At 40.3% G+C, this 26,816-nt stretch overlaps 1 protein-coding gene across 1 annotated transcript in view; it reads right to left on the bottom strand.

Moving 5' to 3' along the window:
- Positions 1-241: 241 nt before the first annotated feature.
- The window catches only part of CDC5L (cell division cycle 5 like), a 94,787-nt gene continuing 68,212 nt past the window's right edge, over positions 242-26,816 (bottom strand). Inside the window, exons 15-16 of the mRNA XM_053709595.1 lie at positions 7,271-7,483; positions 242-828 (exon numbers count right to left, since the gene is read on the bottom strand). Coding sequence (XP_053565570.1) covers positions 724-828; positions 7,271-7,483 — 318 coding nt within the window. The 3' untranslated portion in view covers positions 242-723. The remainder of the gene's footprint in view (positions 829-7,270; positions 7,484-26,816) is intronic.

Here is a 26,816-nt window from a genome sequence, read left to right as displayed (position 1 = left end):
ACTGCTAATGCCAGAGAGGTTTTAGAACTACCAAATGAGGATGCGTATCTAGCAATCCTTAAAAACACTGACTATTTTGGTTATCAAAGTCTGGCAATTAAAAACAAAATATTCCCGGCATCATATGAATTTGAGATACAATAAAATTTACTGTTTTACTAATAATTAAAAACTATTCTGGAAAAAAAATGCATAGCGCATGACACCTCTCCTCTACAGAAAAGAATACAAGACAGTTACCTTTCCTCGCATTTTAGTTTTATTGTACATCTATAATCTGCAGGCAAAGTACACCTCTAAGATTAAAGAACAACCCAATGCAGTCCATGTATAAATTAAATAGAATGAATTATTCTGCTAGAACAGTAAAAAAGCAAATATACAGTGAGTAAAATTAGTCTTTTTCTTACCTACAGCAAAATGACATGGTCATAAAAACATTTCTTCACACCGTCGTATATATTTCAGCAAACATGAAATGCTGGCTCATTTAATGTCACAACATAAAAATATATCAAGTTTTAGTCACAATCTGTAGACCAGAAAACTGTTTGTTGCACATGAAGGCTAAAACACCATGATTGCATATTGTGCTGCACAAAGCAAAAATAGAAGTCCCTTAGAACGTTAGACACAAACAGCAGCAAACAGTAAGGCTCAATTTTGGATTTACTCAATGACAGCATGGTGTACACATGCAAAAGTTATTTGTGGCCTTTGGTTTCAGTATTTTGAGATATAACCCTCTTTCTCCATCATCAGCTCTGCAAATCTCTGCTGTAGTTCTTTTTCTCTTTCTTCTTGTCTCTGAACATCTTCTTTCAGACACTAGAAAAGAAAATGATAAAAATGATAAAAATGTTAGTTACATACAGGACTAATTAGCTTACAGCTCAGGGGCAGCAAACCTTTTTAAAAATGTGCTTAAACTGGTGTAAATCTAAATTATCTTGAGTGTTTCTTGGTACTTTTGTTTTTAATGTATGGGAAATAGTAAAGAAACAGCTCAAAGTCTGCTGCTAATTGGCTCACTGTCTGCAATGCACTGGCAATTTTAGCTTCAGGATATCCTTTTAAAAGGGCAGTGAAGTCAAAAGATAAAAGTAAATTGGTTTAAGATTTGCATTTTATAAATCATGAGTAAGAGCCAATTTCTTTCCTATGGACATGGAGAGTCCACAACGTCATTCCAATTACTAGTGGGATATTCAACTTCTGGCCAGCAGGAGGAGGCAAGGAGCACCCCAGCAAAGCTGTTAAGTGTAACCTCCCTTACCCATAATCCCCAGTCATTCTCTTTGTCTCTGTCAATGGAGGATGTGCAAAGACAGTGTCTGAAGATATCTAATCCTTTTATGGGTACTTTTCCAAGCAAGCAAGGATTGGGGTCTAGCTGAGTCCATATCAATCTCTTTAGTAAGAGTAGTGGTGGCAGTTAGAAGGTCATGAGGTGGTCTTTACTTTACTTCTAACATTTGCTACCCCTTTGCAGAAAGCCAGGGTTGGTTACGCTGATCTTTCTTATACTACAGGTACCTGACAGGCAGTGGAGTACCGGTCACATCTTAGTAGCTATCATTTGCCCTGCAGCTGGATCCACAGGTAAGTGCTTTTTCCTTCTAGGTACTGAAGGACAGCACTTTTGAGTTTAACTCTTTAAGTGGACATATTTTGGGACTTAGATATCCTTTTAAGACCAAGGATACATTTGTGGGCAGCTTTACTAACTATGGAGGAGCTAGTGGCTTCCTAATTCAGTACATTTACAGGCACTTTAGAAATGAGACTTTGAGACACATAAGGGAGCGTTTTATTAATAACGTTTCCTTTAATCACTTGGCAAGGGGTCCTTTTTATATTTGGCTTATTTTATGTGCTAATGTGTCTGTGCATATAATAGAGGTGTACGTTATCCGGCCGTCTTTCTTTACTTCTCGCACCCTTTCAAGCTGAGGAGTAGTTATTTTTCGGCCGGTCACGTGACTTCAGGTTTCTCCTGTATACAGAGTGGAGCGTCGTACTGTGAGGTGCCAACATCAGACTTTGCTGATCGGAGTAATCTAGCAGCACTGATCTCTGCTGGAGAGGCTGCTCAGCTTCCCTAAATACTCTTACTAGTGGGATACTCATTCCGGTAATTGTAGGAGACTCAGACAGACGCTTAGCTTCTTGTCTGAGGTTGGGTATTAGAGTTTTTATGATTTTTACCTTAAGTTAGTCTGTTTTCTAAGCCTATCGTTTTGTTAGCGTAAGAGGATATTTTTAAGGGTCTTTAAATTTACTTTGCATTCTCATTAAATTATTTATAGTGGGAATTATTTTCCATAGCTATGGACAGGATCAGCCTATATCTATGGATAGATGTTTATTATGTTTAGAGAACCAAATTATTTTGCCTATGCAAATTTGTTCCTCATGTTTAGCTAAGACTTTAAAATTTAAGGACAAATTACTCCCTTCTGAGCCAAGTGTCTCTCAGGATGACATGCCTCAGCTTCCTCCTCAAACTTCTCAAGCTTTAGTAGTTTCTCATTCTGTGCCTTCTGTTTCTCAACAGCCTCCTGGGGGTGTATATTTACCTGGGGAATTTACCGCTCAAATTACTTCTGCAGTATCAGCGGCCTTGTCAGCTTTCCCTTCTTCGGGTAAGCGTAAGAGGAAATCTAGACATTTGCCTGCTAGTAAGGCCTCTGACTCCTCTAAGTCTGCATTAGTAAACCTTTCTCATTTGTCTGATGAGGAAAATACTTCAGTAGCTTCTGAAGGTGGAATCTCAGACTCTGACACTTTAGCAGACAAATCTTCAGAGACTGAAGAGGTTAATTTTAGATTTAAGCTTGAACACCTCCGGTTACTACTGTTGGAGGTTCTAGTTACTTTGGACGACTGAGCCTTCGGTTGCTGTCAACCCCACAAAGTCTTCTAAACTAGATAGAGTTTATGAGTCTCCATCTTCTGAGGAGGTTTTTCCTGTTCCAAGGACAATGTCTGAAATTATAGCTCAGAAATGGGATAAGCCAGGGGTTCCATTTTCCCCTTCCCCCGTTTTTAAAAAGATGTTTCCTGTTGCCGACTCTATTCGTGATTCATGGCGCACTGTGCCTAAAGTAGAAGGAGCTATTTCTACTCTTGCTAAGAGAACTACTATTCCTATAGAGGATTGTTGCTCTTTTAAGGATCCAATGGATAAGAAGCTAGAAGCTTACTTAAAAAAAGATGTACATCCATCAAGGATTATAGTGGCAACCTGCAGCAAGTATTGCCACAGTTGCAGGAGCAGCATCTTATTGGTGCAATGCCTTGTCCAATCTTATTTCAGAGGAAACTACGGTAGAGGAGAACCAAGATAGGATCAAATCCCTTAAACTGGTCAATACCTTTATCTGTGATGCAAACATGCAGATAATTAGACTGGTAGCTAAGAGGTCAGCTTCACTGTGCTAGTCCACAGAGCTCAGTGGTTAAAATCTTGATCGGCTGATGTTTCTTCAAAAGCCAAGCTCTTGGCCCTACCTTATAGGGGTAAGACTCTGTTTGGATCTGGTCTAACAGAAATAATTTCAGAGATTATGGGTGGAAAGGGATCTTTTCTGCCTCAGAAAAAAAAGAATAGACCTAGGGGTTAGCAGACTTCTAATTTTCGTTCCTTTCACAACTTTAAGGGACAGAAGTAATTCTCTTCCTCACCAGACCAATCCAGGTCCACTTGGAAATCCAGCCAGCCCTGGAACAAGGGAAAACAAAACAAAAAGCCTTCTGCTGACTCTAAATGAGCATGAAGGGTCCGTCCCTGATCCAAATTTGGATCAGGCTCTCTCTTTTTCATCAAGCTTGGATACACAATGTCCCAGACCCATGGGCTGTGGACATAGTATCCCAGGGTTACAGAATAGGATTCAAGTCTTCCCCTCCAAGGGTCAGATTTCTCCTGTCAAGATTATCCTCAAACCAGGTAAAGGAGGCCTTCTTAATTTGCCTATCCTCCCTGGGAGTTATTGTGCCAGTCCCTCTAAAGGAACAGGGTCTAGGATTCTATTCAAATCTTTTTGTAGTTCCCAAAAAGGAAGAAACTTTACGTCCCATCCTAGATCTCAAGGGTCTCGACAAATTCCTCAGGGTTCCATCCTTCAAGATGGAAACTATTCGTTCCATTCTTCCATTGGTCCAGGTAGGTCAGTACATGACAACCATAGACATGAATGACACGTACTTACATGTTCCCATTCACAGGGATCATCACCAGTTTCTTAGGTTTGCCTTTCTGGACAAACATTTCCAGTTTGTTGCCCTTCCGTTTGGTCTGGTCATGGCTCCCAGAATATTCACAAAGGTTCTGGGGGCGCTTTTGGCAGTAGTCAGATCCCAGGGAATTGCTGTGGCGCCTTTTCTGGACAACATTTTGGTTCAGGCGTCATCTTTTCAACTAGCACAATCTCATACAGAGATGTTATCTTTTCTACGTTCCCACGGGTGGAAGGTGAATCTGGAAAAGGGTTCTCTAGTTCCATCTACAAAGGTGTGTTTCCTAGGGACAATTATAGATTACCTGTCCATGAAGATTTTCCTGAGGTCAGAAAATACAAACTTCTTGCTGTCTGCCTTTTGTCCATCAGTGGCTCAATGCATGGAGGTGATTGGTCTGATGGTGGCTTCCATGGACATCATTCCTTTTGCTTGGTTCCATCTACGACCACTGCAGCTTTGCATGCTCAGTCAATGGAACGGAGACTATTCCCATTTATTGCAGAGGATAAATCTGGACCCCGTAACAAGAAACTCTCTCGTGGTGGATGTCACAAGATCATTGTCTCGTGGCACATGCTTCCATGCTTCCTGAGACCTTCCTGGGTGATTGTGACTACAGACGCCAGCCTGTCAGGCTAGGGAAGTCTCTTCCCATAAACGTCTGAGTTGAGAGCTATTTTCAAGTCCGGTTTATCAGATTCCAGTCGGACATCACATCAAGTGGCTTACATCAATCACCAAGGAGGGACTCAGAGTTCCTTAGCCATTAAGGAGGTGACTCGCATTCTACAGTGGGTGGAAGCTCACAATTGTCTCCAATCTGCCATCCACATTGCAGGAGTGGACAATTGGGAGGCAGATTTTCTGAGCAGACAGACCTTTCATCCCAGGGAGTGGGCTCTCCATCCGGAAGTGTTCTCTAAGATAAGCCTTAGGCGGGGGGATCCAAAGTTGGATCTGATGGCGTCCTGCCAAAACACCAAGGTTCCAAAGTACGGTTAAAGGTCAAGAGATCCTCAGGCCATTCTGTTAGATGCTCTAGAGGTTCCTTGGATGTTTTCTCTGGCATATCCGTTTCCTCTATTTGCTCTCCTTCCACAAGTCATTGCTCGTACCAAACAGGAGAGAGCATTGGTAATCCTAATAGCTCCTGCATGGCCTTGCAGGATCTGGTTTGCGGATCTGGTAAAGATGTAATCTCTACCTCCTTGGAGGTTACCTCTGAGGAAGGACCTTCTAATTCAGGGTCCTTTCCTCCATCCATACCTGAATTCTCTAAAGCTCATTGCTTGAAGGATTGAATGCCTAGTTCTGTCTAGACATGGTTTTTCTGAAGCTATCATTGATACTATGCTTCAGGCTCGCAAACCTGTTACTCGCAAAATTTACCATAAGGTATGGCGTAAATATCTTTATTGGTGCGGATCTAAGGGTTTCTCCTGGAGCCGGGTGAGGATTTCCCGGAGTTTGTCTTTTCTTCAGGATGGCATGGAGAAGGGTTTGTCAGACCGTACTCTGAAGGGTCAGATTTCTGCATTATCTATCGTTTTGCACAAACGTCTGGCAGATTTACCAGATGTTCAAGCCTGTGTTCAGGCCCTGGTTAGAATCAGGCCTGTGTTTAAACCTGTTACTCCTCCGTGGAGCCTTAATCTAGTTCTTTAAGTATTGCAGCAGGCTCCGTTTGAGCCGATGCATGTTGTTGATATAAAATTGTTATCTTGGAAGGTTTTGTTTCTACTTGCTATTTCTTCCGTTCGCAGAGTTTCTGAGCTTTCAGCTCTGCAGTGTGATTCCACGTACCTTAGCTTTCATGCAGATAAGGCGGTCCTTCGTACTAAATTAGGTTTTCTCTCTAAAAGTAGTGTTGGATATAAACATTAATCAGCAAATAGTTGTTCTTTCTTTTTGTCCTAATCCTTCTCATAAGGAACATCTTTTGCATGACTTGGATGTTGTGCGCGCTCTAAAGTTTTAGTTATAAAGCTACTAAAGATTTTCAGCAATCTTCTGCCCTGTTTATTGTTTTCTCTGGAAAGTGTAAGGGTCAGAAGGCCACTTTTACTACTCTGCTTCTCTGGTTGAGAAGTTTAATTCGTTTGGCTTATGAGACTGCTGGATAGCAGCCTCCTGAGAGATTTATGGTTCATTCCACTAGGGCTGTCTACTCATCTTGGGCTTTCAAAAATGAAGCTTCTTTGGAACAGATTTGCAAGGCCGCAACATGGTCCTCCTCTGCATACTTTTTCAAATTCTACAAATTTGATACTTTAGCCTCGGCTGAGGCTTCTTTTGGGAAGATGTTTTTTCAAGCGGTGGTGGGTGCCTTCTGTTTAGGTCCTCCTGCCTTTTTCTCCCTCCCTGTTCATTCCGTGTCCTCTAGCTTGGGTATTGGTTCGAATTAGTAATTGGAATGACATTATGGACTCTTCATGTCATAGGAAAGAAAACAAAATGTATGCTTTCCCGATACATTTCTTTCTTTCCAGACATGGAGAGTCCACGACTCCACCCTCTTTTAAATTATAATTCGGCAGTTTTTTTTTAGTAAACCTCAGGCACCTTTTCACCCTTATGTTTCTTCTTTATCCATTTTTCTTCGGGTGAATGACTAGGGATTATGGGTAAGGGAGGTTACACTTAACAGCTTTGCTGTGGTGCTCTTTGCCTCCTCCTGCAGGACAGGAGTTGAATATCCCACTAGTAATTGGAATGACGTCGTGGACTCTCCATGTCCGGAAAGAAATTTATCAGGTTAGCATAAATTTTGATTTTTTTTTTAACAGCAAACAGGTTGCATTATAGGAGCTTTGAATGCTTTGGGCCTGCCCTATTAGAAGATAGTTTATATACAAACAGTCAAATTAATATATAGTCAAAGCTATCTATAAACTCATCAGAGACCTTGAATGGTAAAACTACATCACTGAAATATTTGGAATGTGTTAATGTCAGGACAGCAAAAACATACTACATTAAAAAGCCATACTAAATAATAAACACAATTTGTTCTTTCATTAGGTACCTCAATCCTTCTGGGGATGGCAATATCTTCATGTTTCTTAAGCTCTTCGAACGTCCGCAGTTCAAGGTTGGCTTGCTCATACTGATCCCAGATTTCATTCAGTTGCTTTATTAGTCCCATTGCCCGTGACTGATAACCACCGAGTAAAATCTTCATTTTCTTCTCCATTTTTGCAGCTCTTTTGGCTTCTGCTGTCATATGACCTCTATTTACCTGAAATTAAAATAGTGTATATATGAGCAAACTTTGTTTCACTTTTGTAGTTTTAAATATTAAGATAAACAAATCCAAAGGACATTTGAACAAGTCAGAATTTTAGAACACTATGGAGCACAAGAGGGTTAAATGAAACTGACTTTAATAGCACTTGTCTACCAAATGCAAAAAAAATCTTTAAAAAAAAGGTATATGAAACACAAAAATGTTCTTCCATGATTCAGAGAAAGCATGTGATTTTAGAGGGACAGTCAAGTAAAAAAAAAAGCTAAACTTAGGAGGATCAAATGCTAATTACTTAGACCTTGAAGGCCGCCTATAATCTAAATGCATTTTGATAGTTGCATTAGTTCACGTGTTTCATATAGATAACATTGAGCTCATGCACGTGAATTTACCATGGAGACAGCTCTGATTGGCTAAACTGCAAGTCTGTCAAAAGAACTGAAATAAGGGGGCAGCCTGCTGAGGCTTAGATACAAGGTAATTACAGAGGTAAAATGTGTATAATTATAACTGTTGGTTATGCAAAACTGGAGAATGGGTAATTAAGGGATTATCTATCTTTTAAAACAACAAAACTTCTGGTGTTGACTGTCCCTTTAATCAACTTTCCAATTTTTTTAAATTATCAATTTTTCTTCGTTCTCTTGTTATCGCTTGTGGAAATGCAGGAATGTATTCAATTTCTGGAGCACTATATGGCAGCAGTTTTGCAAGAATGTTATCCATTTGCAAGAGCACTAAATCTCAGCACTATTTCCTGTCATGTAGTGCTCCATTTCAGCACAGGGAGGTAACAGCCCGTTTCATTGATAAATAAAGCATCTAAGCAACAGAAATTAATTAAAATGAGCAAATAAAAGAAAGTTTAACATAATGACAAATAATGTACCATCCTTTTACACAAAAATATGAAGGAAAAATTTGTATTAAGGTGTATCAAAAATCATAACAAAATATGAAATTTGTATGTAAAATTACACAGGAATAAAAGGTATTAAATATGCACAGCGTAAATTGTAATTTAGTACACTGAATATGCAAAACTTACTCAAAAATTCGTATAAATGTTTTTTTCTCCGTACAATGGGCTAAACATGAGCATTCCATGAGTGTATATGAAATAGTTTCTCTAATCCCAGCATAATTCTGTAAATACAACAGATCTGTTTTTCCCTGTACACCAAAAGGTATTTTTCTCACGAACTAATAGAAAAGCACAAGAAAAGATGCTATATGCAGAAAGAAGCATCATTTGATTTACATTGGCTGCAGGATTTTATTTTCAAGTGCGTCCCACCTGCTCAATTCGCTCAACAGCGTGAAGTGTCCCTTTCCAGCAAGCTCTATTACTTTCAATAGGAGACATCTTGCCCTCTCAAAAGGGACTGCCCCTTTTTTATGATAATTCCACCAAGGAAGCCCCTGTGTGGTCAGCATGAAAAACCCCATCTAATCTAGCAAAGTTTATTGTCTTTATGTATTAGCTTTTACTATGCACCAGAGTACACAGTGCTGCTATCTTGCAAGACTGTTATACATTAACAATATCACTAAACTGCCATATAGTGCAGCAGACACAAGCACGCTCCTGAGCTTAACTTCCTGCTTTTCAACAAAGAATACTAAGAAAACTAAAAAAAGAACATTTATGCTTAACCCCTTAACGACGCAAGTCGTACAGGGTACGTCGCACACAACCTGGTCTTAAAAGACCAGCGACGTACCCTGTACGACATTAGGGGTTTAAAGCGGCTGGAAGCGATCCTGCTCGCTTCCAGCCGCTTTCCGGTTATTGCAGTGATGCCTCGATATTGAGGCATCCTGCAATAACACCCCTTGGCCATCCGATGCAGAGAGAGCCACTCTGTGGCCCTCTCTGCACCAGACATCGGTGGCCGGTATAGTTGGTGGGTGGGAGACGACTTGGGAGGCGGGTGGGCGGCCATCGATGGGCCGGGTAATGTAGAGGGGGGCGGGATCGGATCAGATGCAGGCATGCACAGGCGCGCGCACGGGAGGCGGCTGCGTGCACGGGGCGGGAGCGGGTGGAAACCGCTACACTACAGAAAAAATATTTTTATAAAAGTGGGGAAAGGGGTGTTATAAGTTAAAAAAATAATAAATCAAAGCTATCTAGGAGGGGGTGGGGGGTTGGTCTTTGGTGGGGGAGCTACACTACAGAAAAGGGGAAAAAAATTAAAAAAGCAACAATTTTATACTAAACTGGGTACTTGGGTACAGCTGCCAGTACCCAAGATGACGCCCATTAAGACAGAGGGGGAGGGTTAGAGAGCTGTTTGGTGGGGGATCAGTCAGTCAGGGGGGTTCCTACACAGCAGCATATGTAAATATGCTTAATTAAAAAAAAAAAAAAAGCCTAAATATACCTTTTATTTTAGTACTGGCAGAGTTGCTGCCAGTACTTAAGATGGCTGGGACAATTGTGTAGTGGGGGAGGGAAGAGAGCTGTTTGGGAGGGATCAGGGGGTCTGATGTTTCAGGTGGGAGGCTGAGCTCTACACTAAAGCTAAAATTAACCCAGCAAGCTCCCTACAAGCTACCTAATTAACCCCTTCACTGCTAGCCATAATACACGTGTGATGCGCAGCGGCATTTAGCGGCCTTCTAAGTACCAAAAAACAACGCCAAAGCCATATATGTCTGCTATTTCTGAACAAAGGGGATCCCAGAGAAGCATTTACAACCATTTGTGCCATAATTGCACAAGCTGTTTGTAAATGATTTCAGTGAGAAACCTAAAATTGTGAAAAATTTTAAGTTTTTTTTAATTTGATCGCAATTTGGCGGTGAAATGGTGGCATGAAATATACCAAAATGGGCCTAGATCAATACTTGGGGTTGTCTACTACACTAAAGCTAAAATTACCACAAAAAGCTCCCTACATGCTCCCTAATTAACCCCTTCACTGCTGGGCATAATACACGTGTGGTGCACAGTGGCATTTAGCGGCCTTCTAATTACCAAAAAGAAACGCCAAAGCCATATATGTCTGCTATTTCTGAACAAAGGGGATCCCAGAGAAAAATTTACAACCATTTATGGCATAATTGCACAAGCTGTTTGTAAATAATTTCAGAGAGAAACCGAAAGTTTGTGAAAAAAATTTGTGAAAAAGTGAACTATTTTTTGTATTTGATCGCATTTGAAATATACCAAAATGGGCCTAGATCAATACTTTAGGATGTCTACTAAAAAAAAATATATACATGTCAATGGATATTCAGGGATTCCTGAAAGATATTAGTGTTCTAATGTAACTAGCGCTAATTTTGAAAAAAAAAATGGTTTGGAAATAGCAAAGTGCTACTTGTATTTATGGCCCTATAACTTGCAAAAAAGCAAAGAACATGTAAACATTGGGTATTTCTAAACTCAGGACAAAATTTAGAAACTATTTAGCATGGGTGTTTTTTGGTGGTTGTAGATGTGTAACAGATTTTGGGGGTCAAAGTTAGAAAAAGTGTGTTTTTTTCCCATTTTTTTCTTATATATATATATATATATATATATATATTTTTTTTTTTTATAGTAAATTATAAGATATGATGAAAATAATGGTATCTTTAGAAAGTCCATTTAATGGTGAGAAAAACAGTATATAATATGTGTGGGTACAGTAAATGAGTAAGAGGAAATTTACAGCTAAACACAAACACCGCAAAAATGTAAAAATAGCCTTGGTCCCAAACGGACAGAAAATGGAAAAGTGCTGTGGTCATTAAGGGGTTAACTAATAAATGTGTTTCTTTCTTGACACGATGAGTCCACGGATCATCAATTACTGTTGGGAATATCACTCCTGGCCAGCAGGAGGCGGCAAAGAGCAGCACAGCAAAGCTGTTAAAGTGAAGGTTAAGTTAGAGCCTTCATATTTCATTATAACACTTCTATGCATATTAAATATCTAGTCGCTATATTAATTTTTTGCAATCACTTTTTATATGTTTATTATTTTGTACAGCCTTTTTTGCTTACTGTTCCCTTCTATTCTCCTCCCATTAGTTGTTTCCTGGTTTTTGATCCAGTGACGTATAGAGCGGTCCCACCCGTGCACGGTGACTACCCAAAACTGCGCATGCGCAGCGTTCTCCAACTCGCATCAATGCGCATGCGTTAAACAAGTTCATTGCCGATTTCAGCGCATGCGTCATTTGTCCGCAATATGTTACCTAACAGTGCTTAAATACATTTTTCAGTGCGCATGCGCGAAATGGGGCCGCACTCGCATTGTCGATGTAAACAGAGATACTGGCGCATGCGCATATTGTCACAGTAGCTGCTGACGTCAATTGACGGCCGCCTAACGGCCAAAAAGTCAATTTGCTAGCGAAAAAACGTGATCAGACTTTAACAACAACAAAAAAAAACGGGGTTGATTTACTGATTGCGAAATTACAAAGAAAGAATTGATATATCTAAGGAACAATGTAGAAGTAAAAGTATTGATGAATGAAACTGCCATTTATTTTTTGAGATGAACACAAAATTTCATTAGAACTGATCAAAGTTAACCTTCACTTTAAGTGTCACTTCCCTTCCCACAACCACCAGTCATTCAACCGAAGGAAAAGGAGAGAAAGGAAGTAACACAAGGTGCAGAGGTGCCTGAGGTTATACGGAAAAAAAAACGTCTAAAAACAGGGAGGGCCGTGGACTCACCGGGTCAAGAAAGAAACAAATTTATCAGGTAAGCATAAATTTTCTTTTCTTTCTTAAGACACGGTAAGTCCCCGGATCATCAATTACTGTTGGGAATCAATACCCAAGCTAGAGGACACAGATAAGGGAGGGCAAGACAGGTAACCTAAACAGAAGGCACCACTGCCTGCAGAACCTTTCTCCCAAAAGAAGCCTCAGCCGAGGCAAAAGTATCAAATATAAAGAATTTAGAAAAAGTGTGCAATGAAGACCAAGTCGCCGCCTTACAAATGTGTTCCACAGAGGCCTCGTTCTTGAAGGACCAAGAAGAAGACACCGCCCTAGTGGAATGAGCTGTAATTCTCTCAGGAGGCTGTTGTCCAGCAGTCTCATAAGCCATACGAATAACACTTCTCAACCAGAAGGAAAGAGAAGAGGCAGTAGCTTTCTGGCCATTACGTTTACCAGAAAAAACAACATATAACGCAGAAGACTGACAAAAGTCCTTCGAAGCCTGCAGATAGAATTTAAGAGCCCGCACAACGTATTTTTGTCTGAAACAACCTTAGGAAGAAAGCCAAACTTGGTACGGAGAACAGCCTTATCTGCCTGAAATAGAAGATAAGAGATTCACACTGCAATGCTAAGAGTTCAGAAACCCTCAGAGAAGAAGAGATAGCAGTAAGAAACAAAACTTTCCAAGATAATAATTTAATGTATAAGGAATGCATAGGCTCAAACGGAGCCTGCTGCAAAACCTTAAGAACAAGATTAAGGCTCCAAGGAGGAGCAACTGATTTAAACACAGGCCTGATTCTAACCAGGGCCTGACAAAAGGATTGTATATCCGGCACATCGGCCAGACGCTAGTGCAGCAGAATGGATAAACGCAGAAATCTGCACCTTTGAGGGTACTGACAGATAACCCCTTCTCAAGGCCTTCCTGAAGAAAAGATAAGATCCTTGGGATCCTGATACTACTACAAGAAAATCCTTTAGACTCACACCAATAAAAGATATTTACGCCATATCTTATGATAAATCTTCCTCGTGACAGGTCTCCATGACCGCTTCGGAAAACCTGCCCTTGGTTAAAATAAAGCGTTCAATCTCCAAGCAGTCAGCTTCAGAGAAACGAGATCCGAAAGAAGGAGGGGTGTCTGAATCGGAAGGTCCTTCCTGAGAGGTAGTCTCCACGGAGGAAAGAACGACATCTCTACTATATCTGCATACCATATCCTGCGAGGCCACGCAGGAGCTATACGAATTACCGATGCCCTTTCCTGCTTGATCCGAGCAATGACTCATGGAAGGAGAGCAAACAGACTAAAGAGATATGCCAGGCTGAAGTTCCAAGGAACTGCCAGGGCATCTATCAAAAAAGCTTGAGGATCCTTCAACCTCGAGCCATAGTTTGGGAGCTTGGTGTTCTGAAGGGACGCCATCAGATCCAATTCTGGTAACACCCATTTGGTTGTTAACCTGGAGAACACTTCCGGATGGAGTCCCCACTCCCCGGGATGGAAAGTCTGCCTGCTCAGAAAATCTGCTTCCCAATTGTCCACTGCTGGGATGTGAATGGCAGACAGAGAGCAATTGTGAGCTTCCGCCCACTGGATGATCCGTGCCACCATCTTCATGGCTAGGACACTCCGCGTTCCCCCTTGGTGGTTGATGTAGGCCACTGAGGTTATGTTGTCCATCGGGAACCTGATGGCTCGAACTAAGGCCAGCTGTGGCCAAGCCATCAAGGCAATGAAGATCTCTCTCAACCCCAGAATGTTTATGGGGAGAGAAGATTCCTCCCAAGACCAAGGTCCCTGAGCCTTCAACGAGTCCCAGACTGCTCCCCAACCCAACAGGCTGGCATCCGTGGTCACAATTACCCAATAGGGTCTCTGAAAACAAGTCACCTGGGATAGATGTTCTTGAGACAGCCACCACAGTAGAGAATCCCTTGTTGATTGGTCCAGAACTATTCTCTGAGATAGATCTGTATAATCCCCGTTCCACTGAGCGAGCATGCATAGCTGCAAAGTTCTCAAATGGAACAGAACGGAACTGACTCAATGGAAGCCAACATCAACCTGATTACCTCCATGCAATGGGCCACAGATGGTCGTGTCGACCGACTGTAGGGACAGACAAGTGGACAGATTTTTGGCTCTTCTGATCTCCGTCAGAAAATTTTTCATAGCTAGAGAATATAAGGGTTCCTAAGAAGGTCACTCTTGTAGTTGGGACAAAAGAGCTTTTCTCAGATTGATCTTCCAACCGTGGGAACGAAGAAACCCCAATAAGATCCTTATGATCAGTATGAGATTCTGCTAGATGAAAGGATGGCGCCTGAACCAGAATGTCATCCAGATAGGGCGCTACTGCAATTACCCGAGATCAAATTACTGCCAATAAATCTCCCAGGACCTTTGAGAAAATTCTGGTAGCTGTAGCAAACCAAATGGAAGTGCTACAAATTGAAAATGTTTGTCTAGATAGGCAAACCTTAGATATTTGTAATGATCCCTGTAAATGGGAACATGCAGGTACGCATCCTTCAGATCTATGGTTGTCATGAATTGGCCTTGAATCAGAGGCAGAATGGAGCAGATAGTCTCCATCTTGAAGGACGGTACTCTGAGGAACTTGTTTAGTAGCTTTAAATCTAGAATGGGCCTGAAAGTTCCCTCTTTTTGGGAACCACAAACAGGTTTGAGTAAAACCCGAGATCCTGTTCTGGTTTGGGACAGGATCTATCACTCCCAAGTGGGAAAGGTCCTTTACACATTTCAAAAACGCCTCTTTTTTTATCTGGTCTACAGATAATCTTGAGAGGTGGAACCTGCCTCTGGGAGGGAAGGTTTTGAACTCTAACTTGTATCCCTGAGAAACAAAATGTCCACTGTCCACGGGTCTGGACATCTCGCTCCCAAGCCTGTGCAAACTGAGAGCGCCTGCCCCCCACTTGATCCGGTCCCAGATCGGGGGCAACCCCATCATGCTGACTTGGATTCAGCTGCGGGTTTCTTGGATTGCTTCCCCCTGTTCCAAGACTGACCAGGCTTCCAAGAGGGCTTAGACTGTTCCTGTTTGGTAGAAGCCGAGGAAGTCTTATCTCTGAAATTACAAAAGGAACGAAAATTAGACTGACGTCCCTTCATCTCGTTCTTCTTGTCCTGCGGCAGAAAAGATCCTTTACCACCCGTGATATCGGAAATATTTCTGCCAATGCCGGCCTGAACAAATGTATTTCCCTTGTAAGGGATTGCCAAAAGCTTAGATTTGGAAGAAACATCAGCAGACCAAGATTTAAGCTACAGCGCTCTACGCGCCAAGATAGCAAAGCCAGATATTTTATCTCCCAACTTGATGACCTGCAAGGAAGCGTCAGTGATGAAGGAATTAGCTAACTTTAAAGCCCTTATCCTATCCTGAATCTCCTCCAAAGGAGTTTCAGCTTGCAGGGACGCAGACAAAGCATCAAACCAATAGTCTGCCGCACTGGTTACTGTAGCAATGCACACCGCTGGTTGCCACTGTAACCCTTGATTAGTATACCTTTTCTTCAAAAAGGCCTCCAGCTTTTTATCAATAGGAGCTTTAAAAGAACAACTATCTTCAATAGGGATAGTAGTTCTCTTAGCCAAAGTTGAGATTGCCCCTTCCACTTTGGGAACCGTCTGCCACAACTCATTGATGGAGTCAGAGACCGGGAACATCTTTCTAAAAACAGGGGAGGGGGAAAACTGTATTCCTGGCCTCTCCCATTTTTAATAATCTACGTGGCACTGTCTGGCACTTTGAGCACCTCCCCAGGAGAGTGATCATCAAAGTATCTATTTAATTTACTCGATTTTTTAGGGTCAACAACGATAGGCGTAGTCGTCCAAGGTAGCTAAAACCTCCTTAAGTAAAACACGGAGATGCTCAAGCTTGAATCTGAAGGAAACAACTTCCGCATCAGAAGCAGGACTTACACTATCCAAATCTGAGAGTTCACCCTCAGAGGCTACTGAAGTATCCTCCTCTTCCGACTTATGGGAAAGAGCAACCTGGCTAGCCCGAGACTGATCAGATGCCTTACTGTCTGATTCCAAAAACTTCCTCTTACGCCTCCCTTGCAACATAGTGATGGCCGCTAACGCCTCAGATACCGCTGAGGAAACCTGGGCTGCAATTTCAGCTTTCAGAAATACCCCATCAGGGGAAAGAGAGGAAGCTGGGGCACTGCGTGAAATGATGGCACAGTTGGGGGACACTTGTGGAGAAGGCTGTGGCATAGCCTGAACAGCATCCACTTGAGAGAATGATGGCTCAGAATCAAACAATTTATCTTTGTACAATAAAGTTCTTTCTATACAAGAACTACAAAAAGGCAATGGAGGCTCCACTTGGGCATTCAAACAGAGTTTGCAGTCCTTTATAGACATAGGCTCCAAGTCCATATTGCAATGAAAGATTACACACACTCAATTGCAAAAAAATAAAATAAAAACAAATTTAAATTTCAAGAAAATCACAGAAACATAGCCCGCAAATAATCACAGAAACATAGCCCGCAAATAAGTTATCAACGAAACAACTTAATAATGAGACTCCTTAAGAGCAAATATAATTAAGTACTCCCCAAACATTTTGAAACACCTCTTAGGCACCTCTACCCACAGCTCTATGCTGCGGTGCCTACCTGACCTCTTCTAGACTGACTCCGGAACAGGAAGAGGCGGACACAGGGAAGAACTTCCTAGTAGCTGAAAAGGAAGTGAAAGAGCGCCAACAAAAGAGTGTGCTGCGTCTGGGGAGAAGGAGCCCGCCCCTAATGATGTCACTACGCAGTCCGACGCTGGAAGCCATATTCATAAAAGAAAAAGATTGAAACTTTCTGTTAACTAAGACCTATGCTTATGTTAAAAAACAACAGGAACCCCCTAAATCAGTCCGATTCTGACTGAGCCACCAAAACATATGTTAAAACAAACGTTTGCGAGTAAGATCCCTTACACTAACAAACAATTCACACACATTGCTCTCCAACCTGTCTACATCATCCTTCACACAGGAAGATGTTTGTCTCAGAGTAAGATGCAGACCCAAGTCTTAAGTGCTATAAATCTCTGTGCAAAAAATAAAAAATGACACTTACCTGCATCCTTGCCTGTCTGACAGGGAGACAGCACCAGGAATGAGAGGAAGCCGCTCCTCACAGAGCCCTGAGAATGAAAAGATGAATAGAGTAAGCCTACTCTGGCATACTATAGAAGGGCAGCAAAATTGTTAGGAAAGCGCAGTAGGGCCAACCCCACAAGTTCCTAACTGCTTTAAAGCTACCACAGTCCTACTGAAGAGACTAACGTGGATACAGTTAAACCCTGATTGACGTGGAAGGACAGAGCAAACCTGCTCAGGCTTCCAAAATAATAAAATCTTGAAGAATCTTTGACAGACACCTAAACACCCTAACATTGCACCTAAGGCAAAGAGAATGACTGGGGGTTGTGGAAAGGGAAGTGATACTCAACAGCTTTGCTGTGGTGCTCTTTGCCTCCTCCTTCTGGCCAGGAGTGATATTCCCAACAGTAATTGATGATCCGTGGACTCACCATGTCTTAAGAAAGAAAGAATTGATAATAGTAAATTGCAAAGTTGTTTAAAATTGTATACTCTAACTGAATCATGAATGATATATTGTGTGGTTTATGCCCCTTTAATGGTTAGATGGTAATAAGGTGTAGCTTCTGTAGTGCATATAAGTTCAGTTTGCCAAATTGTTCTTTAACCCCAAAATGCTGTTTACAACCCAATAAAAAGCAAACTCAGCATACTGTCCTGTTTAATACAGAAGCTATGTTATTTAAAGAGTCAGATCCCCTTTAAGTCTGTATTACTAAACGATAGGTTTTTTTCTAACAAGTAGGTCAGTCCTTCAAAAGCTACCCTGTTAGCAATGCAAAGTACAACAGTAAAATCCGTCATCACAGACCAAAAAAGTATGCAAATCCACAAGTGCACTATTTTGCTTTTTAAGTCCTGTGGGTATTTCACTCCTGTGAAACAGCTGGAAAGAAATACATGGCGATATCAGTTTACATCTCATGAAAAAGGCTCATAGTCCTTTCAGAATTAAAGACTTTAAAGGGACATTATACACTCATTTTTTCTTTGCATAAATGTTTTGTAGATAATCTATTTATATAGCCCATAAAGTTTTTTTTTTAAATTAATGTATAGTTTTGCTTATTTTTAAATAACATTGCTCTGATTTTCAGACTCCTAACCAAGCCCCAAAGTTTTATGTGAATACGCTCGACTACCTACTCCAGCTTGCTCCTGTTTGTGTAAAGGGTCTTTTCATATGCAAAAGAAGGGGGAGGGGGGGGAGTGTCTTATTTGTCACTTGCAGTGGGCTTTCCAGCTACCTTTTCAACAGAGCCAAACTGACAGCTTCTAAGTAAGTTTTTAAACAGTTTTATACTGGATTTTTATATCAGTATCTGTGCATATTATTCTTTATAGTAGTGTCTATTACATGCAGTTATATGAAAATGAGTGTATACTGTCCCTTTAACTACTTGCTCTTCATAGTTGTCACTTAGTAAAATACTTTTAGCAAATCTCCAGCAAACAACAACATTTTACACCTTTAACACCATGGGAGAAAGACTGTACAGTATTTAAATGATAAGACATAAGCCTTTTCAGTATTGTAGCAATTAGGTAAAACCATAGGCAATAGTAAAGATCTCAATGTTATACTGATAAAAATGCTATCGGTCATGTCTTATACTTAAGAGCACATTCCATTATATATTATAAAAGGCCAGGTATGTTTGTCCAATGCAGTCATGCGCAGTAGAGACTGCAGTGCAAGACAAACATAACTACCTTAAGGAAGGATCAGTCATTGACCGCCAACTGCACACAAAACAATGCGAAAGATTTCAAAAGGCCGTGAAGATCAGAGCCTGACTGTGCGCGTGACAACAAAGTGCGGCCTTAAGGATCAGTGCACGCCGACACACTGTGCTATAAACTAAGGACCATAATTTGCGGTGCAGTCATGCGCATTAGAGACTGTGCAAGACAGGCCTTAACGCCTCTGCCGCGATCTTGCTAAAAGTAGCGAGATTGCACTATTTCTGCATGCAGAGCTACCGAAGCACAGTGTCCCTCTCTGCATCGGGCAGTGGTGGTGACGATGGAGGGTTAGGAGGGAGGCGGGTGGGTGGCCCATCGTTGGAGGGGGGGCAGGAGTGGGTGGGACCACTGCACTACAGAAAAAAATATATATTGAGAGCGGCAGGGAAGGTGAAGGAGGGAGGGAGAGGGGATCAAAGTGGATTGGGATTTTGGCCCGTATATACAGACTTTAGGAATAGTAAAGAATAGCAAAAAAAGCAAGCAATGAATATAATGTAAAATGTACAAGTGCAAAATTCTAGCCCTCAGACAAATGAATAGCAAAGTTAAAATGTTACGCAGCATTAGTTCATTACTGTAACAAACTGAATGAACAAATAAAACATGTTTCTTTATGTAATGGATAAGGAAAGATAGAAAAATAAAATAAACAAATCAGTGAATGTTGCACTTGATCATTCAGTTCTGGTAATGAATGAATCACAACCAAAATATTTAAAAGTTTATAATTAATTTTTCAAAGAAATAAAGAACAAAATGTTGTACACGTCTAATTGTTTTAAAAAAAAAAAGTGCTCTTTTTTATAAGTGCAGCATTGGTGTGCATTGTGCTTAAACTATAATAAATCACTTGAAATGAATTTAAAAAAATAAATCCATACCCTTTTACATGAGAAACCTTTAAAAAAAAAAAAAAAACTTTGTTTCCGATCATCACAACCGACTCTCCCAAATAAATAAAAGAAAGACTTCCAGCAAACATTCTATACACAAGCAAGATTATACTAGTCACTCTGGACAGATGAACTTTTTTTTACGCAGTAAAAATTTTAAACAAATAACTTTATCATATGATGGAAAGTCAAAGCCAATACTCCAGTCTGGCATTTAAACAGTTTAATGCTAATCTCCCTTTGTCACAGAATCATAGTTCTTTTATTTTGTTAGCATAGGATGAAACTACTGCCAAATGATTTAATCACGCAGAAGGAAAAATGACTTCCAGATGTCTTGATATGTCAGGATATAAAATGGTTGGCATAGCCATCCTCAGGGCTGGCTGCTCTGCTAAGATTCCTACTAATCAAAGCCCAATTTATGTGGAAAATACGGCAACTGATTAAATAATCCTCCTAAAACAGGACCATGTTGGAAATGCAACAAGATCTGTCCACCTGCATTATCTGGGCAGGTTTAGATCTGTGCTTATATAAAATGTTACAACTGGAGACACTAAACTATAGAGTAACAATACGTCATGTAGAATCTGTAAATGTGAAAGTGCTGACTTAGTCTAATTAAAAAACACTATAATGGATTAGTTTGCCAAACATAGCAGCAGTTTTTCTCCTCTGCTTGTGGAATATTCTAACAAAGTTAGTGAGATGTCCATATTAGCCAATGAACGGCTCACCCACTGCTACCAGGAATACACAGGTATGTATTACTATCAATCTAAACAGAAATATTTATGTTTAAAGGGACAAAAAATTATTTCATGATTCAGACAGCATACAATTTAAAACAACTTAGCAATGTGCTTCTTTTATCAAATTTTCTTCTCTCTTGGTATCTTTTGTTGGGGGAAAAAAGCTCAGGAGTGTGCACGTGTCTGGAGTGATATATAGCTGAAACTTTGCAAGAATTTTATAAAATTTTTCAAGAGCACTAGATGGCAGCACTATTTCCTGCTATGTAGTGTTGCAGAGAAATACCTAGGTATCTCTTCAACAAAGAATACAATGGGAACAAAGCAAATTTGATAATAGGAGTAAATTGGAAACTTTTTTTTTTTATTGTATGCTCTGTCTGAATCCCAAAATAAAATTTTTGGGTTTCATATCCTTTTAAAGGAGCATTAAATATATTAGTTCACAAATGTTTAGCACATCCAAGAACAATAAAACCTGATGTTCTAGTCACATCACACAAATAATTTAGGAAGATTATCTAAATTAACGACAGATGCCGTACAGTTAACAGCACCAAGGACATGAAATATACCTTGTACGGTGGCTGGGTCCTTGGCTGTTACAGTGCGGGTGTTGCCGACAGTGACAAGGCCGCCCTGTTTCTGCAGCCTCATAAGTGAGACTTTGCAGAAATAGCATAATGGAGACCTTCAGGCTAGTGATCACATGATGTCCCGAGATTTCATGCCCATCAGTGGGGGTGCTTCCATTACATGAGATACACGCTGTTATCAGAGTGTATCTCATGCTGTTGCTGGATGCCTGCATGTGAGTCTATCTAAAAACAGTACAGTAAGTCAAATAATAATGTTTTTTCTTTTAAACATTTTATTTTAAAGATAAATAAGTTTTTGCTTTGTTTTTTATCCATAAGTTTGTTTTTCTGCCCTTGGCAGTGAAAGGGTTTAATATAACGTGTCAAAATGCCACTAGGTAAATGCCCTGGGGTATCTAAATTCTACAAATATATACTTTTGTGTAGGCTTTGGATTGGGTGACAACTATTAAAGGGACATGAAACTCAATTTCTTTCGAATTTATTTCTATTATCTAATTTGATTTGCTTTCTTTGTACCCTTTGTTGAAAAGTATACCTAGGTAGGATCCGAAGTTGCTGATTGGTGGCTGCACATATACGCCACTCATCATTGAGTTTTAGCCAGCTTTCAGTAATTCAGTACTGCTCCTTCAATAAAAGGATAATAAGAGAATGGAGCAAAATAGTTAATAGGAGTAATAAGGAAAGTTGTTTAAAATTGAATGATCTATCAGGTCTGAATCATGAATGAAACAAAAATTGGGTTTCATGTCCCTTTAAGTTTACAGTCCAAGCACACCAAACTTTAGCTTTAAACCAATAATTCCATTCTTGTAGTATTTGGCGTATAATTACTATAAATTACCGGGAAACATTATATATACATACAGTGTGTATGTATGTATGTATGTATGTATGTATGTGTGTGTGTGTGTGTGTGTGTGTGTGTGTGTGTGTGTGTATGTATGTATATACATTTATTTTATATTTTATTTTTCTTCCTATTAATTTATTCTATGTACCCGTATCACAGGAAAGTCCTGTTTGTCTGCTAAATGGTGTATAATATGTATAAGTGTACCTCTACATAAGAGCGGATAATTATGGTGAAACAAATACTGAGCAAAAATTGCCTCAGTCATTTAAAGCAGTGGTTTTTAGTGTGAGGTGGGCCTCCCCGGGGGGTGCTAGACAATATAAGGGGAGGCGCGGGAGCAGTGCCACTTCGCACTATCCTATGAAAACCACAAGTAGCAGCTGACTTTTGGAAAAAGATAGAATGCTTTTTAGAGCCGACAATGAAACTTGGAATAAGGCAAAGGGTGGAATGTAGGTGAAGGAAAGGCACTAAGGTTGAAATCACTGCATTGTGTTTGTTATTTTAATCAGTAACTTGCATTTAACAAAGGAGTAACAAAGTGCAAACAAACATGAGTGAAGCACAGTTCTGGTTCAGCAGAATCAGCTCGAGATCTGTGGGTTTGAGAACCCATTAAAGGGGCCGTGTCCTGTAAAATTGGTTTTCCTTTAGTGTGATTCTAATGACTTGTTCTAACTGTAGCAGAGTATAAATGTATGATAAATTGCTCCTTAAGTTTAAAAGGGACATTTCTGCCAAAAATTTAATGCACACGGGTACATTCCAGTTTTGGATAGAAGCATTTTTGCAAAAAGCAAATATCAAAAATGCTTCTAGTAAAAGCTATAGCTGTTTCAATTGCGTACTTAAGTATGCTCCGTGCACCAGCATTTTAAAGACAGCACTTGTTTAAAGAGAGCCTAAGGTTCTTGTATCATCTGCTAACCAATTTCAATTATTGCCGACATGATACAAACACCACTGGCTCTCTGAGTAGCTGAGATATTTAAAATGTTGGTGGACTGAGAATATCTAACTATGCTTCACATTTGCGTGCAGAGAAAACGCAGTGATCTTTTTTCCGAGAAGCATTTTTGCAAATATATGTATATTGTAAATAAGTTTATAGTTAAAGATGTAAAATTTGTCTATGTGCATTTAAATTTTGGCACAAAATGTCCCTTTACTATTTGTATATGAAATAGCTGATTTTTATCTTTAAAACCACAACAAATTAAATAGGCTAAACATTCAGAGAAATCATAGCTCCTTATCTTTTCACTTTCTATACACACACCAATGCTTCCTTATCTTCCATCTATATAGTCCCAATACATTTTATTTCTTCCTTCCCTACCCCGCAAGTGGGAGTGTAATTTCTTGTGCTGTCTATGTTTACACAGCTTTTTTATAACCAGTAGTTACAGGGACAGTGCACCCTAAATTTTCCTCCCCGTTAATTTGCTCCCCAATATTAATTTTACCTGCTGGGATGTATTAAATAGTTTACAAATATCTAATGTGCTTTTATTTATATTTGAAATAGCTGATTTTGCCTGTGGGATCCCTACCTATAATGAAACTTTGTATACTTAAAGGGACACTGTTCTCCCCTTTAATGTGTTCCCAAATATCCATTTTACCTGTTGGAGTATATTTGTTTGCAAACAGCTACCTTATTTTTATTTGAAATAGCCACTTTTGCATGTTGCATCCCCACTTACACAGAAAATATAAGTAACAAACATTCTTTGTAGAAAACCTGTGTAAATAGGAGACAATAGTACGGATTTATCTTTTAGTTGGGGGTAAGAGGCAGAGATTTCGTATGTGAAATAGCTGGTTGTGTTAATTCAACCTTCAACCATAATTAGCATTTCAATACCTAACAAATACTTGCAGACTCAGCCAATTGTTATGGGCAGACCTAGGTGATAGTTTTAATGAGAGAAAAAAAAAGAGAAACAGATGCTATTTCAAATACAGAAATAAACATGAAGGTATAACAAGTAACCTTGAACACATTAAGGGAAAACTTTTATAGTGCAGTGTCCTTTTAAGTATAGGCAAGAGAAAAGCTGTATAAACACAGCCAGCAGAAGTAATAACACTCCCAGTGGGGATTACGAGAGATAAGTAATAAAATGTTAATTTTCAATTGTCTCTAAGTATTGGGCTTTGGTATACAGAGATAAGAAAGAAGCATGCGTGTGTAAAGAAAGTGATACAATAAGGAGATCTGATTTCCGTGCAAGCTCACTCCATTTTAATAATTTGTGGTTTTAAAGAACAAAGCCATCAATTTTATATACAAAAACAAACATAAAGAAGCAATTTCTCATACATTATATACTCTCCTCATTAGGGGAAAAACTATTTTGCAGTACGCTGTCCTTTTAAAGTGAAGGTAAACTTTGATGAACGAAAGCCCGTTTTTTAAAAATACTTTTAAAAACAGGGGCACTTTCATTCATCAAAGTTTACAAAGCAGCCGTTTTTATTAAACACTTGCCTCTCTTCTTTGCACAGCCAGAGCAGCTTCCCTTCCTGGAAATCCTCTCTTCACAAGTCATCAATGACTAATCAGGCTTCCTCCAATCACAGCATGGCCTCAGGCAATGACTACCCTGGGGGGAAAGCCATGATTGGAGGAAGCCGGATTAGTCATTGCTGACATGTGAAAAGAGGAAATCCAGGTGGAGGAAGCTGCTCTGGCTGTGAAAAGAAAAAAAATCAAAATGGCTGCTTTGTAAACTTGAATGAATGAATAAATGAAAGTGCCCCTGTTTTTAATAGTATCTTTAAAATAAACGGGCTTTCATTCATCAAAGTTTACCTTCACTTTAAGTATTTACATTTTCCGTTTAAGAAACGATACCCCAGACAAAATCAGCTTTTTCAAATGGTAAAGAATCTATTAGTAAACAATTTAATACACTCCAGTAGTAAAATGGATACTTAGGAACAAATCAAAGTAGAAAAAATCTAAAGTGCGCTGTCTCTTGAAGCACAGGAACTGGGAAAAACCTCTCTCCTTAAGGGGTTAAACAGTTTATCTTTGGAGCTCACCAGAAAAGGAAGCTGAAAGCCACATGCGTTGGACAGAGTTTTCACACAGCAACTCAAATTGATTGGAATATGAAAAAAAATTGTTTGCAAGATCTAAATAAGGTTGAATTAAAGGGACAGTCAACACAAAAATTGTTATTGTTTAAAAATCATAAATTATGCTTACCTGATAATTTCCTTTCCCACAAGTAAGGAATGAAGCCGTGTACTCTCCTCATACAGAAGGAAATACTGAACCTGGCCACCAGGAGGAGGCAAAGACACCCCAGCTAAAAACTTAAATACATCCTCCACTTCCCTAATCCTTCAGTCATTCTGCCGAGGGAACAAGGAACAGTAGGAGAAATATCAGGGTATAAATGGTCTTCTGCCAGACGACAGGATGGTGCCTGAACCAGAAAATCGTCTAAGTAAGGCGCTACTGCTATACCCCTGGTTCTGGCCACTGCGAGCAGAGCCCCCAGAACCTTCGTAAAGACTTTTGGGGCAGTAGCTAGACCAAACGGAAGTGCAACAAACTGGAAGTGTTGGTCCAGGAAAGCAAATCTTAGGAACTTGACATGTTTCCTGTGAATAGGGACATGAAGGTAGGCATCCTTTAGGTCTATCGTGGTCATGAACTGTCCTTCCTGAACTAAAGATAGAATGGACCTTATTGTCTCTATTTTGAATGAGGGGACAGATAGGAATTTGTTCAAATACTTTAGGTCCAGAATCAGGTGAAAAGTACCCTCCTTCTTTGGTACCACAAAGAGGATTGAGTAGTAGCCCAGACCTCCCTCCGCTGGCGGTACCGGTACAATGACCCCCATGAAGGAGAGATCCCTCACGCACCCTAGAAAAGCCTCCCTCTTTTCTGATCTTGAAGACAGGTTTGATAAACCTGGGAGAATGAGACTTGAAACCTATCCTGTATCTCTGAGCGATGACTTCTAGGAAGCACTTGTCTTGCACGTCCCCAAACCAAGCTTCTGAAAAGAGTGACAGTCTGCCCCGTACTAGATCCCGAGCTGGATCGGGGGCAGCCCCTTCATGCCAACTTTGACTCGGCGGGCTTCTTGTTCTGCTTATATTTATTCCAGGACTGAGTCGACTTCCAAGTTCCCTTGGGCTGCTCAGGCTTTGCAGAGAGTTGCCGACGTTGGGATTTATCTGAACGAAAGGAACGAAAATTAGGACCTTGTCCCTTAGGTTTTATCTTCTTATCCTGCAGTAAAAAGGCATCCTTGCCTCCAGTAACCGTGGAGATGATGGAGTCCAAGCCTGGACCAAAAAGAATCTTTCCCTTAAATGGGAGTGAAAGGAGTCTAGATTTTGAAGTCATGTCCGCAGACCAAGACTTCAGCCAAAGTGCCCTAAGGGCTAAGACAAGAAAACCTGAAGCCTTGGTATTCAGGCGAATAATCTGCATATTTGCGTCACAAATAAACCAATTACCTACCCTTAAGGCCTTAATTCTTTCCTAGATCTCGTCGAGAGGACCCTCCACCTTGATCAACTCATAAGGAGTAGCACCAGTAGGTAGCCGCTCCAGCAACCGCAGCGACAGCCGCTGCCGGTTGAAACAAATATCCCATATGCTGAAACATTTT

Source organism: Bombina bombina, chromosome 4 (assembly GCF_027579735.1).
Source record: "Bombina bombina isolate aBomBom1 chromosome 4, aBomBom1.pri, whole genome shotgun sequence".
Classification (NCBI taxonomy): domain Eukaryota; kingdom Metazoa; phylum Chordata; class Amphibia; order Anura; family Bombinatoridae; genus Bombina; species Bombina bombina.
This window is presented reverse-complemented; position numbering and strand designations above follow the sequence as displayed.